The sequence below is a fragment of the Centruroides sculpturatus genome, unplaced genomic scaffold (genome assembly GCF_000671375.1).
Source record: "Centruroides sculpturatus isolate CEXI.00-Female unplaced genomic scaffold, Cexi_2.0 scaffold140, whole genome shotgun sequence".
NCBI lineage: Eukaryota > Metazoa > Arthropoda > Arachnida > Scorpiones > Buthidae > Centruroides > Centruroides sculpturatus.
Window position 1 is genome coordinate 981,460 of NW_019384503.1, and position 18,162 is coordinate 999,621.

General features: G+C 29.0%; 1 protein-coding gene across 1 annotated transcript; it reads right to left on the bottom strand.

The window, feature by feature from the left end:
• Positions 1-479: 479 nt before the first annotated feature.
• LOC111622153 (piggyBac transposable element-derived protein 4-like) lies at positions 480-1,242 on the bottom strand. Its single transcript, XM_023364488.1, has one exon. The coding sequence runs from the start codon at positions 1,053-1,055 to the stop codon at positions 480-482; it is 576 nt and encodes a 191-aa protein (XP_023220256.1). The 5' UTR covers positions 1,056-1,242.
• Positions 1,243-18,162: the final 16,920 nt, after the last annotated feature.

The window sequence follows — 18,162 nt, forward strand, 5'->3', positions numbered from 1 at the left end:
CTCTTTTTCTGTTCTTCTACAGAAGTTTTAGATGTGCTGGGTGATGGACATATCTTTTCGGCGCTTTCTCTTATATCTTTTCGAAGGCAGTGCATATGTTTTCTTTTTTCAATTTGTTCCAACATTAGTTCCATTGCTGTTTTAAGAAATCTTTCCTGCTTATATCTTTTGTTGTGTTCTTATTACTGTGGTGTATAATGTGTGCATTAACACCCGCAATATTTAAAAGACAATAAAAAATTACAATTGTCCACCTTCTTGAGTTTTTTTGAACGCTGTAATTTGCAGTTAATTGGTCTAACGTATCGACTCCTCCTTTTGTCAAATTGTAAAATGTAACTATTTCCGGTTTTTTACGATCACTTGTAGTATCATCGATACTGTCGTTATGATGAAAAGAGGACAAAAGCAAGATATTCTTGTTTTTTTGGCACATAATAGACTAAGGTTAAATCATTGGAAAATCCAAATGAGCTACTTCAGACTTTTCTACCTCTTACATCTGTAAATTGAAGAGGGAGTTCTCGTTTGTTTTTTCTTATTGTTTCTACCATTGTAATTCGGTCCCGTAACAAATCTGAGAATAAGCTATAACTGGTAAACCAATTATCCACTGTCAAATTCCTCCCTGATTTCGTTATAGGATTTATTAATCGTTTTACGACTTGATCTGGTGAATTCGAAATCGAATATGGGCCCTCTGGCTGTTTTCCGCAGTAGATTTCGAAATTATAAGTGTAATACATTCTTGCGTCCGCTAACACATAAATTTTAATGCCATATCTCTGAGGTTTCTTGGGCATATATTGTCGAAATCCGCATCGTCCCCTAAATCCTTCTAATTTCTCGTCTATAGTACAATATTCCGATATAGAATAATTTTTCTGGCAAGATTTTACAAATATGTCCACCATATCCCTCACTGCAGCCAACTTGTCAGTTTTAATTCGCTCTTTTCTTAAATTTTTATCGTCGAATCGTAAATTGCACAGTAAAAACTTAAATCTTTTTTCACTCATTACGATTCTAACAATTTCTAGGCCGGTTCCATCCATTGTCCACAATTCATTTGGATTGCAGCGATTTTGTTTTTTGCAACCTGCTAAGTATAAAATGCCGATAAGAGCTTTTATTTCAACTAAGTCGGTTAGATGTGCGTCTCTTTCTCTTCCGTAATTTGGTTGTACTTTTTTAATTTGTTCGTTTGTAAATTTTACTAACAATTCTAAAATATCATTTACTATAAATAAATTCNCTACCCAGAAGGTATGCTCTTTATCGATCACGCTTCAGAACAATAAATAAAAAAGTAGAAGCACTACTGTGCAGTAGAAGAGTTAAATAGACATATCGATTACTTGAGCATTTTCGTGTATACAATTTGATGTATGTAAAATTCGTATGCGAGATGGAAATCTATGGAAAAATTCAAATCTTCAAATCTTTATTATCCCTTTAATTCAGTTATTTTTGCTTGTTATTGGAAGAGTCGAAGTTAACCCGGGTCAAATGTCTTGTACACCACCTTCTTCACCCCTCAATAAAGCTTTTACTTCCGCTGGTAAACGTCGTCAATCTTTCAGCGAACCAACATTGAAATCATCTCGACTAGAGGACTATTTTGCATGGCAGGATATTTTCTTCTCAACTATCTCAGAAGATTCTGTGTCTTCTCGAGGAACGTTTTTATAATATTCTATCGAAACTAGAGGAATTGACATCGAAATTTCACCGGCTGTCTAATTTACGTAAGGAGTACGATAAACGCCTATCTCTCCTGGAAGGAGAAATTAAGGAACATTGTCTTTTAAAACTGTTTTTACATTCAGTCTTCATCGATACTTAGGTATTTCAGACATTGTTATAAATATTTTTATCTATTTCGATTTTAAAAATTCGAACCATTTTAAATTAGAATTTGTTATTGCATTGCATTGTTCGATTATAGAACGATTGTAAACGTTCCAGAAAATTTATCGAATTGAAAATTGTTTGTTTTATTCTCGGCAATTCTCATCTTTTTCAGCGGTAGGTGTTATATAACAATTACTATGGATGTTGAAATAATGAATATTAAATGGGGTTTGCTTGCAAAATCTGCGCGGGCAATGTCGCGAGTAACAGCTAGTCTTTAATAAAAACCTGTCTTCTAAGAGATTCTTGTTCCTAGTAATTTGACACGACAAAAATAAATATCTTTTAATATTTTGTATAAAATTTGTTTTTAAATGTGGAAAATGTAAAATCTATACTTACAATGGCTTTATCAACACGCCGCTCGTAGTTCACAGCTACTTTCTCAATAGTTAATATACAAAAATGTTTGTAAACTCTTGCCTTTCGCTGTTTGAAGTTACTTTACTACTAATGCATTTTTATAAATATAAAAACAATAAAATTTGTCAAATAAACTTTTACATACTTTAATTATTTTCTTACATTTTTACCAAAAATATTTATTAACATTACTGCATGTAGAATAGGTAACCAGCGTACTAGATATAACACAATCGCTGATATAACAATAAACAATATACAAACTACATTAAATTGAAATAAAAAATAATAAACTCTTACGTCGAATTTTACATGTCAACACTATTTGCGTATATAAGATTTTTTCCTTTTTATTTAACAATCCTGTACACACTTATACACCGAAACCTTTTCTTACAGAGAATAGGTAAGTACTCGGTCTCACAAAAAACCGAATAAACAAAAATTAGTTGGGTATTTGAACGAAATTTAAAAGTACACATTTAAGCTACTTTTTTATGATTTACATTATACTTACATGACATATTCGGTACAAAACAATACGAATATTAACCCTACATGAATGCGAAATCACTCAGTATATACGAACAGTGAAGAATATGTTTCATTCTTTCTCAATCATTACAAAAATTAATTTGTCTATAGTATAAAAAGAAAATGGCGTGTAAAAACTTCACCAAAAAGCAATTTTCAGAAATTCAAATTAACGAGGTTATGCTGTATCTACAACACTTTCGTTTTTAACTGCAGCATTTACACCGATTTTTGTAGAGCACCTGTTTTTTTGCATTACTCCCGTTATTTCGATTAGAGAAGATAAAATGGAATAAAGGCAATGCAGCATCTAAAAACAATTAATGTTGTGAAAATATAACAATTACATTAAGGTAAAATTGAATCGACATTTAAAAATATTACGTAATTATAATTTTCGCTTGTCGAATTAAATATATTTCAATTTAAAAAATAATTGTTGTTTATTGAAAAGTAATAACAAAAAGTTCGCCAACAGCAATGACGAACTAATCAGGTGGTCCTACACGCGGCATTTATGGCAACTTAACTGAAAATACGACGTGATGAAATACTTATGTACATTTGTACTAAAATTCATTATTTCCTTTATTGTACGCTACTAAAAAATATTAAAATGTCAAATAATCTGATATTTAATAAAGTAAAGTCAAATCGTGTTATTTAACCATACGTTTGAAATAACGTTTTCATTGACGAGTGCATGTGCTTGCACTTACTATCGGAATTGATTTCTCTATGTGAAGCCTTCTAAAATTGAGGCTTGCAACCAACTTTATAACATTCTTCTTTAGTTCAATTTATGTTTGTGGATTACTTTTTATACACGGCTACATTTTGATGGTAATAGAAATCTAGTAGTTTAGTATATTAGTAGTGACAAATCTAGAACTAGTGTAAACAAATTTCTTCAAAAAAGGCAGTCGCCAAAAAAATTCCAGTTATTACTAATGGAACTCTTCTATAACAAATGATATACACGCCAAATAATACTCGACAATGAAAATGATTTGTTTTTTTTTTCAGTTCCTAAATGAACTAAGCAGCAATGCAGCTAATTCTAAAACATTTACGCAAAATCAATTTTACACTATAGTAACTACTGTCTATTTACAGTCTGTATTCGCTATAACGCCATGTTGTAGCAAGAGAAACAAGAAACAGCTGTTCGAAATATACACATAAATATACTTTGATGTGCGCGATTATGCATTACTCTGTACTATATGAGCAGATCGTTGCATAATAGCACGAGGCCATTAGAAAACATTAATTAAGCTGGAATGCTTAGCAAAAAAATTTCGATCAGTAAAAAGACAAGTGAAACTATATATTAATTGTTTATGTATAAATAGTACACATTATTCGTAGTGTAGTACGAAGTAAAATGACTGTTTTTCCACAAATCAAACTTGTTTATAAGCATACACGAAATTTCAGAACAATGAATTAAAAAGTAGAAGCACTACTGTGCAGTAGAAGAGTTAAATAGACATATCGATTACTTGAGCATTTTCGTGTATACAATTTGATGTATGTAAAATTCGTATGCGAGATGGAAATCTATGGAAAAATTCAAATCTTCAAATCTTTATTATCCACAATAAAGTGTAACCAAACAGTTCAGTTTAGAGTGCATATTTTCGAATTTCATGCATTTATGTGACAATCTATCTAACATGCTAATTTCCGTATATAAACTCCAAATCTTCCTATTCGAAATATGCTTAAATAATGATAATTATATAATGATATACTGTACTTTAAAATAAAAAAAATTAGCTAGAAAACTATAATCTGCAGAAAGCTATAAACAATTCGAGTTCAATAAGTGTATAGTTAAATAAACTACAATGATAAGTTATATTTATTCAAAATATTTACCCTTATCCAAAAGTTTTTCTTTACATAGAAAAATCCTGCCATGGATATACCAAAAGGTCTTCCTCCGAATCTCTTCATGAAGCAAATTATCTGAAATGATACAATTGAAAAACAAATATTTCAAGTACTTCGTAAAACTAAAGAAAATCACATCAAAAACAAAAATGCTGATTATGCAACGTCGTCTCAAATGCCCTTTTTCGCACCTAAACTAATTGAAAACACACTGAGATTCTTATCTTTTACTTGAGGCTATGCATTTCAGTGAAGCATTTATATGCATTTATCAGTAATTATATCGTCTTACTTAAGTCGAAGTTTAAAATTAAATGTGGATCTCTAGTGATTTTCAGAATTTTTTTTTGACTGACGAAAGACAAGTGTAAACATCTTTTGCATAATCTCTGTTAGTGTTTTTATTCATCTTTAATAAATTTTTAAAGAATTTTAAAATGAAAAAGTAAGATACTTTGTATATGTATGTTACGGAGTTTAGAGAAGAATAAAATTTTCCGATAGAGATGAAATTATCGTATATCTGAAAAACAATAATTGTTTATTGTAAATTTAACAGTAGATAATCAAATAAACAAAAATACTGTATTTTTACAAATATAAAGTGGTAATTACTATTGAAGTGAAATTCGAAAATGCCCACGCAACTGATAACGATAGAAACAATAATAGTGCACCGAAGCATAAAAAGAACACTCGATAAGCTTTATCGATCTGTACAAAAACACCAATGTACGTAAGAAAACAGCTTTCGAATGTAAAATATAGGTAAATAGACGGAAACAGCATCTTCTATTTTTCATTTATTTCATCGAAAATTTCCCAAATTTTAAAGAGTTTCGTCATCATTTCTTGAACAAAAGATTTCGTTGCGACATTTTTCAGTTGTAACTGTTGAGAGATTTTAATCAAACTTCTGCTAATAATAAAGAAAATATATGCCAACATGAAACAGCAACAAAATATAAGTGACAGCAGATAAATGACCCATATCTGCATAGTAACAATGCAAACTAAATCATATTGTCTGTAATTACTAAAGACGAAATAACTAGCGACAATAATCATTAAGGATGTTGCAACGAGTATGGAAATACAAAGTAAGCAATAACGAAATAGATACAGATGTAGTGTATCTATAAATTCTGATTCTTCTTTAAATCCTGTCATTAAGTGATGAATATTGAGTTTTCTTCTCTTCAAAATGCTGAACTGTGTAGCTCCATACAACGCATTAATAGAGACAATAAATTTGATATAAAATGAATTATTTTTAAATACTATAAAAATATGATTACAAACAATTTCGGGAAAAACTAACATTCCTGTATACTGTAAAGCTGCTAACCACAAAAAGATTTCGATTACATTTGTATAAAAGTTAAAAAGTTTTTCATTTGTAGTATTTGTGTTTTTTCTGCATTTACATATTTCAAAAATATCCAAACCGAAAAGTTTCGTAACAGATATGAAAGGTTGAAGCTTTTTTACAATACAAATATCAGATAATGGCTGCATGATTAATGATATAAGCAGAAGTGAGTTTTGCAATGCGCTATTTTTAAATTGATAAACAGTTATTATTACAGATTATTATAATCAATTCAGTTCACGTGGAAATACGATCCACTTTATAATATCAATTGATGTCGAACTGGCAGAAACAATTTGGAATAATGAAGTTGTTGGTCGTCGCTAACAATAATCTATCAGTAATTCACGTATGACAGAATGTAGTTTCCAATTGGTCAATGTTAATTTAAGTTGAACTACAACGTACTAAAATGTAACATTATCCTTTAGCCGAATACCGAATAATGGTTAGTTTTTAATGGCGAATATCCGGCAATTGTCATTTTTCGAATTTTGTAGGTATATTGTGCCGAACGAAAAGAAACGAATATTTGCTCTTATGTATTACTGTTATTAGGAAGAAATTAGTCAATAGGCACACCAAGCGCTCGCGTAGGGCTTCGTCGTCTTTATGTTCATCAAAAATACTTTAAAATAGTTAACACGCCTTTAAAAATTTAGTGAACTTTTAAAAAGTCTATAATATACAGTAAAGTTTGTTTTTATTTAGAAATTTTACTGTATTTTTTATATCACAAATATACTTCTAGATGAAACATCTTTCTAAGAAATTTGCGCCTAGCCATCAAAGGAATACAATACGCTAGTGGGTATTGCTCGTTCGCATAACGGTGCTGGCATTAGTAAATATTTTTGTGTTTGGACATCAGTATTGATATTTTAGTCTTTTTTACACGAGATCTTAAAATTTATTTGAAATTTTGTTTAGTTTTTCGATGTGATTTATACTTTAAATGTTTATTTTATTTTTTATACAGTTATTTTGCTTTATATTTTGCTACTTTGGTGAAAATTTAGCATTCGGCGAATAGCAAATGTTTTTCGAAAGTTTTTCGAATTTATATGCATAGTTTTCAGTGAAAACTTGTCACTAATTTGACAGCAGAAGATAACGTTTTTTGTGAGTAATATGTTGTAGTTAACTATATTTCATATCTAATAATATACGGAATATTTTAACAGATAACAGTATAATAAAATTTCGGTAATATTCATTTCATTGTGAGCCAAGCATTTGAAAAATACATGGTTTAATTAAACGTTAATAAAAAACAAATTCTAAAAACAATTTTCTATAAATTACTTTATTAATTTAATGATTGAAAATATTTTTGAAAATGAATAATAATTCATACACGAAATAAATGATTATTATTAATGTTGCAATATTATAAATGTTATAATATGTAAATACCTATTTTAAAATAAAATTTTATTATAATAAATAAAAATTGTAATACATATTTTATAATTATAGTACAGTCTGTAATCGATTGAACCAAATTACAGAAAGATTAAATCGGAATAATACGATCTGTATACTTGTTTATACAATTAATAATAAATGTTTTTGAATTGATGTTATATAATATTTTTATTAAGACTGTTTATTCTATGATAAAGATCACTTTTACTGATTTTGTTGTATTTCGGTTTCCATTGGAAAATGTGCTTTATAGGATTACCTAACGTATCAAAATAATCAATAATTCTTTGAAGACGTTCTGAATGTTTTCATCGATTTATTGATAATAGTGATGTATTTTCGTATTTAGAATGCGCCATTGCCGAAGGACACAGAACTACGATAGATTATGCAAAAGACATCTTTATTCTAGAACAAACATTCAGTTGTAATAAGCAGATTACATAAGAAAGATTAAAATGATGAATAAAATTTCATTATAATTAACTTCTAAATTTAGGTAATTATATTTTGAAAACATAAATAATTTTAAAAGTAATTTCATTATATTGACTTCATTTTACTTTCCCGTCTGTTATGTATATGTTAGGTCAGCTGGGGATACAAGTTTGAAATGCTATCGTTGTATCGCTTATTTAGGCTCAATCGTTGAGATTGGCCTACTGAGTCAAAGGATGGCTTCCTAAGACTTTAATGAAAAACCGAAGTCCGTGAGGATCTCCTGCAAGTTGTTTGTCCTGATAGCACAGTTTAGTTATAGCGTTAGGCACGCCCGTAACCCTTTTAAATGAATTCTTAGTGGAGAGTCGCGAGTAAGTGGATCGGACATTGGCTCGAATGTGAGACAAGCATGAGTCCATATTTTAAACAATAACATGAATTTAATAAAACAAAATTAAAACGAATTACAGAATAATCTATTGAAAACCTATCACGGGGAGAGAGAGAGTTTTGTGAATCGCAGGTGAGGTTGGGAACCGTCGACTCTCCCTGTACGGACAACAGGTCGTTAAACCTGCTCACTGTCAGGATAGCTTATTTTACGATAACGTCCCCTTGGTTGAGACTGAAATGTCAGCGAGTGGAGGGAGAAAATTTTGGGGTCGACGATAAGGTGAAGGGAGTGATCTAGTAAAAGAGTCTACCATTTATAACAAATATAACAAAAATTTATTAAAATAAGCCAAATGGACAAAATGACTACACAATTAGGAGAATCGGCGCTATGTCGTCGGTGTGGCGTTCGTTAAGAGACTCTCCTGAGAGGGGGTAAGAACTGTCTTTTATAGCTTTTTGTGGGGAATTTCCACCACGTGATCAGATGTTCATGAGTTAAAGGTTATAGGTGTTCCATGGACTTAAAACAAGTGACGAAAGTTGGATGTTAACTATAAACTTTTCTGCAAGATGAGCTGCAAGTTTTGTAGAAAACAATAAATGCTGATAGTTATTTACAGTTACAGGAAGATTGACACATTCCCGGCTAAGATCGTTTTTTTTTTTTTTTTCTAATTCGTTACGTAAACGAAAGTAAATTAATTAAAATTTTTGTTCATAAAAGGGCGTGATTTTCGTTACAAAAATTCCGGATATCACAGTTTACAATAATCCCGAAGTTATATACTACTTTATTTACATCTGAAGTTACTCATCTTTGTAGATCAGGAGCGATGGAATTTCTGTCAAGGTTCTTTATAAAATCGGTGAATATCTTCGACGGCGGACTGGGGTGATAATTTCCAGTTGTGTAATTTAAAGGAATTTTAAAATATCATCGACAGATTTCTCTTTATTGGTTGTATTTTATCATTTTCAGTGATTATGTCAGAAAATTTTGCTTTAGCATTTTTAATTTTTCAAGCTACTACCCATCTGTTAAATCCTTTTTTAAATCGGATTTATTATTCATTTTTAATTGGTAAAATATATATTATTTAAGTATATATTTTATCAGAGGATTATTAATTCTATATGATGATCTCAGCATGAGCATCGTCAACTGGTATCAGTTTTTGGGTGCGTTCGTTAATAGCGGTCGCTCTGCAACAAGAGTGCGCTGCTGTTTGTAGGCATTTACGAACAAACGTGAAAAAAAGATGGCGGAGCCCGCACTATCGATAGTATCGTGATGGAAGAATCTATAATTCTAAAATATGAGCTTTTAGCGGCAAAATAAAGGTCCTAATTGTAAAATTTAACCATTAAGTAGATTATTTGTTGAAAGAGCATTAAAAGTAGCCACGAAAACGATTAAAATGCTCGCGCGAAGGTATAAAAAAACGCACCTTTTATTACATTTTATGTTGTAGGAGGGTTTTACCTAATTTCCGTGCTATAGAAGAGCCGTGTTATACAAAGGTTACCTGTACTACACAAGGCTTTTTCCAATTTAACTTTCATTCCAGACATAATTGCAAACTCCTTGTGATGAGCATCGAGTTCCTGGAAACTTTAACTGAAATCCCGAAATTTTAAAACATGAATTGAAAATTTAATTTCCTTTCATTTGAAAATGTGCTATTTTTAATTGTTAATTTGTTTTGAAATGTTTGAAGGTTGTTTGATTAATAGCAGCAAATTAATTAACTTTACGAATTAACAAAAGTTTTAAATCAAATTCAAATGGTCGACAAGTTAACTCACAGATTATTAAGATTAATACGTAAAATCATCGAAACTCGTATATAGCAATTTACTATTTTACTGTTACGCAGAGAAAATACCACATTACATGTCATCCGGCAACAAATTTTACCAGTTATAATTTCCAAACGTACGTAGTAAGGTAGACCGATTCAACTACTTGTTTGAAGTCGCTTATGTATCGCTGTTCATAGTGGGCAACACATTGAGAATCACTGATCTCAAGCGTAATCATATTGTCACGCTTCTTTCTTATTACACCATTTCAGTTTGATATAGTAAAGATACATCTGTCTTTCACAATAAATCGGTGTAACCCATTTTTTGGACTTTTCATAAATTAAAAGTATAGTGGACACATTTATATAACAATAGATATACTTGTCTTCTAATTTAGTCTAGCATCTTACCGTAAACATTCTTATGTTTATTTGTTAATTTCAATTCGATTCACTTATGTATTTGTATAGTTAATTAAATAATCGCTTTTATCGAACGACATTCACAGAACACACCACAAATTCAACAATGCGAAAATATAAAGTTGACTTTATTAAGTGGAAAATTATGTATTTAATTTTAATTTAAAAAAATTTTTCCGCGAATAGAAATATGCGTGAGCACTCGAAAATTAATAAATGATTTGTTTTTCAAGCTGAACAAAAGATTTTAGTTCGAGAAAATTTATGTGGCAAACACAACATTACGAATAATAATTGCGAAACTTTTTACAAAGTTCTGAGATTACAATTATTTTCAGATTATAAAAAGTAAATGTTTCATTAATATTTGTTTTCTTGCTTCTGTTGAAAATCAATAATTTTATTAATTTACGAATCAGCACGCAAATATGTATTGTCCGGAAATTTTTCAAATGTATTTCGCTTTTATAATAAAACTCATTACATATTTTCTGTATTATTTAATTTATATTCTGCCGTGTTCTACGAACGTGGTTCGATAAAATTTTATAAATTAATTAATTTAAATATGAATAAATTAATATTATCAATCAAATCGAAATCTATATATATATATAAATGGACGTGTTTGTCCCTATATTTCACTTTTTCGCAAAAAGTACACATCGCACATGAAAGGTGTTTGTATGTGTTAGTAGCCCCAAGTCTCCATTCGTGCATAGGGGTGGTTGCGTGTCGATAGCCATAAGGGTGCGGGAGATATGGGCTTGAAAGTGGTTGAAAGTTGCTTTCTATTTCGAATGTTTTGTTCGAATTTAATTCGAACATAAAATTCGAATATTGGTTCGATTATAGAACGATTGTAAACGTTCCAGAAACGTTGAAAATAGTTCGTTTGACTGGACGTAAACAAAAGACGTTCAGAAATAGAATCGGGACCACGTCTCTAATTAGTCTGGAAACGGGGGACCTAATTCTTGCATTCTGTGAAAATGGGTAAAATTGGCTATAATGTAATTATCTTAATTTTTACTATTGTTACTTTTTGCTAACAAATAAAAACCCAGCGAAGCAGGTCCTTGCAGCTAGTTAAATATTAAAGATTAAGATGTTTCGCACTAAAGTTCTATTTTAAGTTAGACAGGAATGTTCATTGTTAAGTAAACATTGCATTACATACAAATGTACGAACAAATAAAAACCCAGAGAAGCAGGTCCTTGCAGCTAGTTAACTAATAAAGATTAAGATGTTTCGCACTAAAGTTCTATTTTAAGTTAGACAGGAATGTTCATTGTTAAGTAAACATTGCATTGAATTTATAAATTTTGTGTAGGCAGAAAAGAGGGACAATATCGAATTAAAATATAGTAAGAATTTGTGGAATATCCAATACATCAGTTGGCCTGAGTGTTGAAAACCAGCCTAAATTATAATAATTTTTTATTAGTTTTCTTAAATAAAACATTGGTGTTTTATTTAATCCTATTTTAATCTGTAAGTCTTGAGTTTCTCTACAAACCAATCATTATATAAGGAATTATCCAGATTTTTCACCTCCAAACATGCCTTTTTCCGTTTTTCATAACAATGCAAGATTTACCTAAAAAATGATAAGCTGATTATTGACTACTCTTCTAGAAACTTGTTGTAAATGTTATAAGTTTAAAATTCTATTTGAATTAAAATTTTTTCATGAAAGTATATTTAAAAAGCTTGTCGATCAGTGCATGATGATATGAAGAATTGAGTATACAACCGTAATAAAATAGTGAAGTTTAACAGTAACAAGTAGAGAAGTGCAGATCTGTTAATACCAAATTTCTCTTGATGTACTGTTTTTAGGTATAATGAGAACAATTTTCTTGTTATTTTATGTGAAATCATAGTATAGTTTCGTCTTATAAATAATTAATAATACGCCAAATAATTTGTACAAGTCCGCTACATTAAGCCCAAGTGTTTAAGTATAATTTTTAACAAAGGTTGTTGCCATAGTTTATATAATGCAGAGAAGAATAAAGTAGCTAAATAATACCTGTAAGTTTTATATATATACTGTATTTTATTAATATTTGAGTGTGCGAATCTTCTCAATAAGTTTGGGTCTTAGTTTCACCAAGAAAATAAATCAAGGATAAAAAATTGACTATTACAAAAAATTCCAAAAAAACAAATGACAAAACACTCGCCATTTTGTAATTCTATGTAATTTAATATTAAATAATTATCTCAGGTATTTATTAAACAATATTTTGACACGGAAATAAGAAAAAAGTCATCGAACCGATTTAATAATTTTAAGTCAGTTAAATTAGGCGTTAGGCGACTAACGGCTTCTTACAGTGCCAAAATCGTTGCAATTTTTATTTAGTAATTAGCTTTATCTAGTTCGGTTGATGTCTACTTTTATTTCTATCAATATTGAACTATACAATAGATAAATTATTAAAGTGTTTAAGTGTTTCCCTGCCAGTTGTACCCTTCATATGGCATAAGTTCAGTTTGTAAGAAAGTGCAAACATAGCGATAAAAATTAGAATATAGGCTATATTTCAATACATTAGTAAACAGGAAAATACAATGTTTACATAAAGTCAATTACACAACAGAAAAACTTAATTAGATAAACTATCATTAATAACAATAAAATAAATAAGATCACACGTATTATTTAAATAATACGATCTTATTTATTCTATTTTCATTATTATATTATGATATAATTACTATTACAAAATTACATAATCACTAGAGATTAGACGTATTATATAAATAATACGTCTGATCTACACAAAATTTATAAATTCAAACGCAGTGTTTACTTAACAATGACTTTAACTCTCTAACTTAATATAATAAAATGGTTTGCACGAAACTTAAATATAAGTTTAGTGCAAAACATCTTAACTTTTGCTAATTAATTTCGTTGATAATTTTAATTTATTCATTTTTAATTTTATTAACTTATAGGTTTTTTTTCGAACCACGTTCTGAGAACCAGGCACAAACTAAATTAAATAATACACAATATATGTAATCGATTTTACTATGAAAGCAAAATACATTTGTAAAATTTCCGGACAATACATAATTGCGTGCGGATTCGAAAATTAATGAAATTATTAATTTTTAACCGGAGCAAGGAAACGAATATTGAAGAAACATTTACTTTTTATAAACTGAAAAATAGAACTTTGTTAAAAGTTGCTGTTTTGCAATTATGATTCGTAATGTTGTGTTTTTCACTTGCATTTTCTCGAACTGAAAATGGTCTGTTTAGCTTTAAAATCAATGCATCTATTAATTTTCGACCGTTCACGCATATTTCTGTTCTGGAAAAAAAATTTTTTTTAAATGAAAATAAAACTTAATTTTCTACTTAATAAAATCTATTGCATATTTTCGTATTTTTAAATAACCAACCGCGTTTAAAAATCGCTGTTATCACGACACGAATTGTCCTGCGGTACTTACCGAAGTAACCGTGTGTGCCGCCAAATTTAAAAGTTTTTAAGTCTACCGTTAAAAAAAAGATTGAGAATCACTACTTTATATCTATGCTTTATGTTACATTAACTCCGACTTATTGGAACGATCCAAAAATTTAAATATAGAATGATTATTGTTACATATTAGCTGAAATAAATCTTCCACTTTATTTCGTATTGTACCATTCAATATACACTTAAAATTTTTTAAGATGTTAGTTCGATTAAATAATAGAAAACGTTTAAAAAAATCTATATTCAGTGGACTTCCTATAAAGAAAGTTTCTTGTAAATCGTTTTCCTAAGTAAACGTGGTTAGTATACGTCCAGAAAAATTACTAAAATTGTGTCGACACTTTTAATAATCTTCAGGAAATCGCAATAAAACATGATAAATTAAGACAACTACAAGACAGTGAGCGTATAATCCATGGCTGATCGAATGTAGTCTACAATATTTGCTGATTGCCAGGAAAAGCAAGAAAAATCAATAAATCCAAGCACATTGTAAAGGTTTAAAAATTGTAAATAGCCGATAACGGTAAAGTACTAAAGAACACTTTAGAGAAATTTGTTGCCGGATGACATGTAATGTGGCATTCTCTCTGCGTAACAGTAAAATAGTAAATTGCTATATACGAATCTCGATAATTTTACGTATTAACATTAAGAGTGTATGAGCCAACATGCTTATCATTTCAATTTGGTTTAAAACTTTTATTAACTCGTAAAATTAATTAACTCGCTGCTATTAATCAAAGAACTTTCAATTATCACAAAACAAATTTTAAAAAAACGCATTTTAAAATCAAAGAAAATTAATTTTTTAATTTACATTTTACTAATATTTATTCAATACAAAGTTGCGTGCACATTCAAATTTTAATAGCTGCATTGATTATTAAGCTGAAAAAGTGAATTTCACTTCCATAAAGTCCGTGTGAGAAACACAACATTACCTTTAGTTCTTGAACATTCGCCTTCTATAAAATGAAAATTTCGTTTGTGATAACGTTCTCCTAATGAAAAGTCCACTGAAAAACCAGAATAGCGAGATACGTGGGATCCTTTGTTAACCTTCGTGATGATTTGTGGGTTAAATTTTAAAACAAGTAAAATTACATTCTACAACATATTAGTAATTGTTATCAGTATCTTACATAGCATTCATTATACTGCAACATGTATTTTATTCTTTAAAGTGAATTATACACCTACAATTCTTTTGGGTATCGTATTTTATTATATTTTAATAGTAATCAATTTATCATCTATGAATTATTTTTATTTTAAAAAGAATGAAGTTCGCAAACTTATTCAGAAGCTTTTAAACTTCAAAGATATTCCGTTCGAAAGTTCTTTTCAAAATTATTTAAAGTTATTATTGTTTGAATAAGTTTATTTGTTTACTGCATTGCAAAATCTGTTACTTCGTCTTCAAATTGGATAAACTTTATAACACTGGGATTTAAACTAAATAGGACTGTACAGATCATTGTATTAATTTTTAGTAGCGTACTAGAGTATGTATTTTTCGTCTTACCCGTACGATGGTTATGTTTATTCTTTATTGTTAAATGTGAAATATTAGAAAATGCTTTGAGTGCTTTGCTGAAATTTATTAAACAAGACCATGTCTGTTCTTCACGATTACAATCAAAGTTAAGTATGTATATGTACTGTACATGATAAATTTTGCTAATCGTTTGTCAAATATTTATTCTCCAATGTTATTTCTGTGGAGTATTTATATCGGAAGTATTCTGATATTTACCTTTCACCTATTTTTATGGGTTCCGCAAGCAACGAAAGTAGATATCTTCTTTTTCTTTATTCTCGGTCCGTTAATTACCTTTATAAATTTTTCCAATTTATGTCTGTCGGCATCTCGATTGAAAAATATTGCAAATGAGATAAGAAAAGCTTTTTACGCGGTTAGTTTATCCAGCGATAATCATTTATCACACAGTTCTATCTGTCGTTTATCTCTTCACGTGAAGTGTGTTGAATATTTTCCTGAGATTACGACTTATGAAATGTTTCCTATTAATAAAACGCTAATATTGACAATTGGAAGTGTGTTCGCAACTTACATAATTATATTGAATCAAATGGATTGAGTCGTAAGATAAATTGTATAAATATGATTAATGATAAACTGTTTAAAGAATTTTGTTATCGTATGTCATTTGCATCGTCAGAAACAATTCTATAATATAAAAATATGCATAACTATTCGACGAAGCTTTATAATTCTATTTCTTTTGTACGGAATTAGAGTAATTTAATATAGAAAGTATTATAATTTATTAAGTTCAAAACTGCTATGCATTTTAATGAACTGTAAACTAATTTGATGAAGACACGAAGTTAAATAAAATAACCGAATTGGTGAATTGTGAAAAAAATTCAAGAATACTGGTTTTTTTTTCTTTTTTTTGGTCTTGTTTACTTCGATAATCGGGTAAGAGTTTCTAGGACACAGCGCTGTTATTTTTTTCACATTTAAAAGATAACGCTATATTTTAAAACGCAGATTTTATATTTAAATAAAGGTTGGCTGCACAGACTTTGTACTATTTATTATACACAGAGACATATACAGAGAAAATAGGCCGAGTGTACTTTCGGAAATCAATACCAATTAATAGCAACTGTATAACAATTACCGATAAATATGTAAATTTCTGTATTGAAAGGAAATCAAAGAAATGTGCATGCTATCTGTTCATATAATCTATGAAACTTTACAGAGAATCACGGCAAATTAAATTGTTATTTTTGACACGCTTTCATAAAAATACAGTCGACCCCCCTATAGTACTGTTGATAAATTTCGTTTTATATGAATTCCATGTTGTACGAGTCACTTAGATCAAGGATANATTATAGAACTAGCAAAATATAAAATTTAAATAAATACATTACTTATTCTCTGAAACTCATTTGCATTTTACTACACTACATCTACTTTTCTAATCACGCAACAATTACCGATAACGTATTAATTGATATAATTACTTACTAGTATGAATTATATCATATACAGTTGACCCCCCCATAACACTGTTGATAATTCCGTTTTATATGAATTTTATGTTGTACGAGTAACTTAGATTTTACAAATACGTGAGCCGTTCACAGCCCGGTACACGTACTTGTAAAATCTAAGTAACTCGTACAACATGGAATCTATATAAAACGGAATTATCAACAGTGTTATAGTGGGGGTTGACTGTACGCTATAAATGATATCGCTAGTATATCGATTTACAACAGAAAATCTTTGCTGTATTTTTATAGTGAAATGAATTTAATTGCATTAAAAAAATTCATTTTTTTGATAAAATATTTTTTTTCTAATATAATGAAATATTATTAATTTACGGCAATGACAAGGACGTGTCATAATAACCGTTTTAGCGATATTTAGGATTCAAACAGGGAAAAGTCTTTACAAATATCCGTTTAATTCTTGTAAATAATTGCCTAAGTTTTGAATAAATATTAATTTTAAAATTATATCCTATCTTATCATAATGCAGTAAACAGGTTTTGTGCATGAATATAAACTGGTAACTAAAGTTATTGTAAAGGAAGAGTTCGTAAACTTTAACCTTATGTTGGAAAAAGTAAGTTGAATGAATAGAAATTTTGAGTTATTTTTTGCAGTGGATCTTAATTATTTAACGAGCCATCGAACGAGTTGATCTCATACTACTTTAAATTTATTTTGACTAGTTTCTTAATGTAAAAAACAAAATTATAAAGTTAATTTTTATTCAATTTTTTATAACTTTTCGATGATATCTAGTTTCTTGTACTTATCCTGCTATTTTTAAATATTATTTTAAGAGAGTAATTAAGCATATATTATCTATTAGTATTTTTAACATTTTTTCTGTCACCGTTTAAAGTTGTAAGGCAACAAACTTTATTAACTTTTTTTATAAAGATCTTTTTTTTAATGTAATTATGACAACGTGAATAATAATTCATAACTTTTTATGTATTAAATAATATATAATATAAACACTATTTTATAGTTTATTGTTGTTATATTAATCAAATATACTTTGACTACAGTGTTTGAATATT

Coding starts and splice junctions, on each gene's coding strand:
- LOC111622153 (XM_023364488.1), bottom strand. CDS start 1,055: ATGGATGGAACCGGCCTAGAAATTGTTAGAATCGTAATGAGTGAAAAA.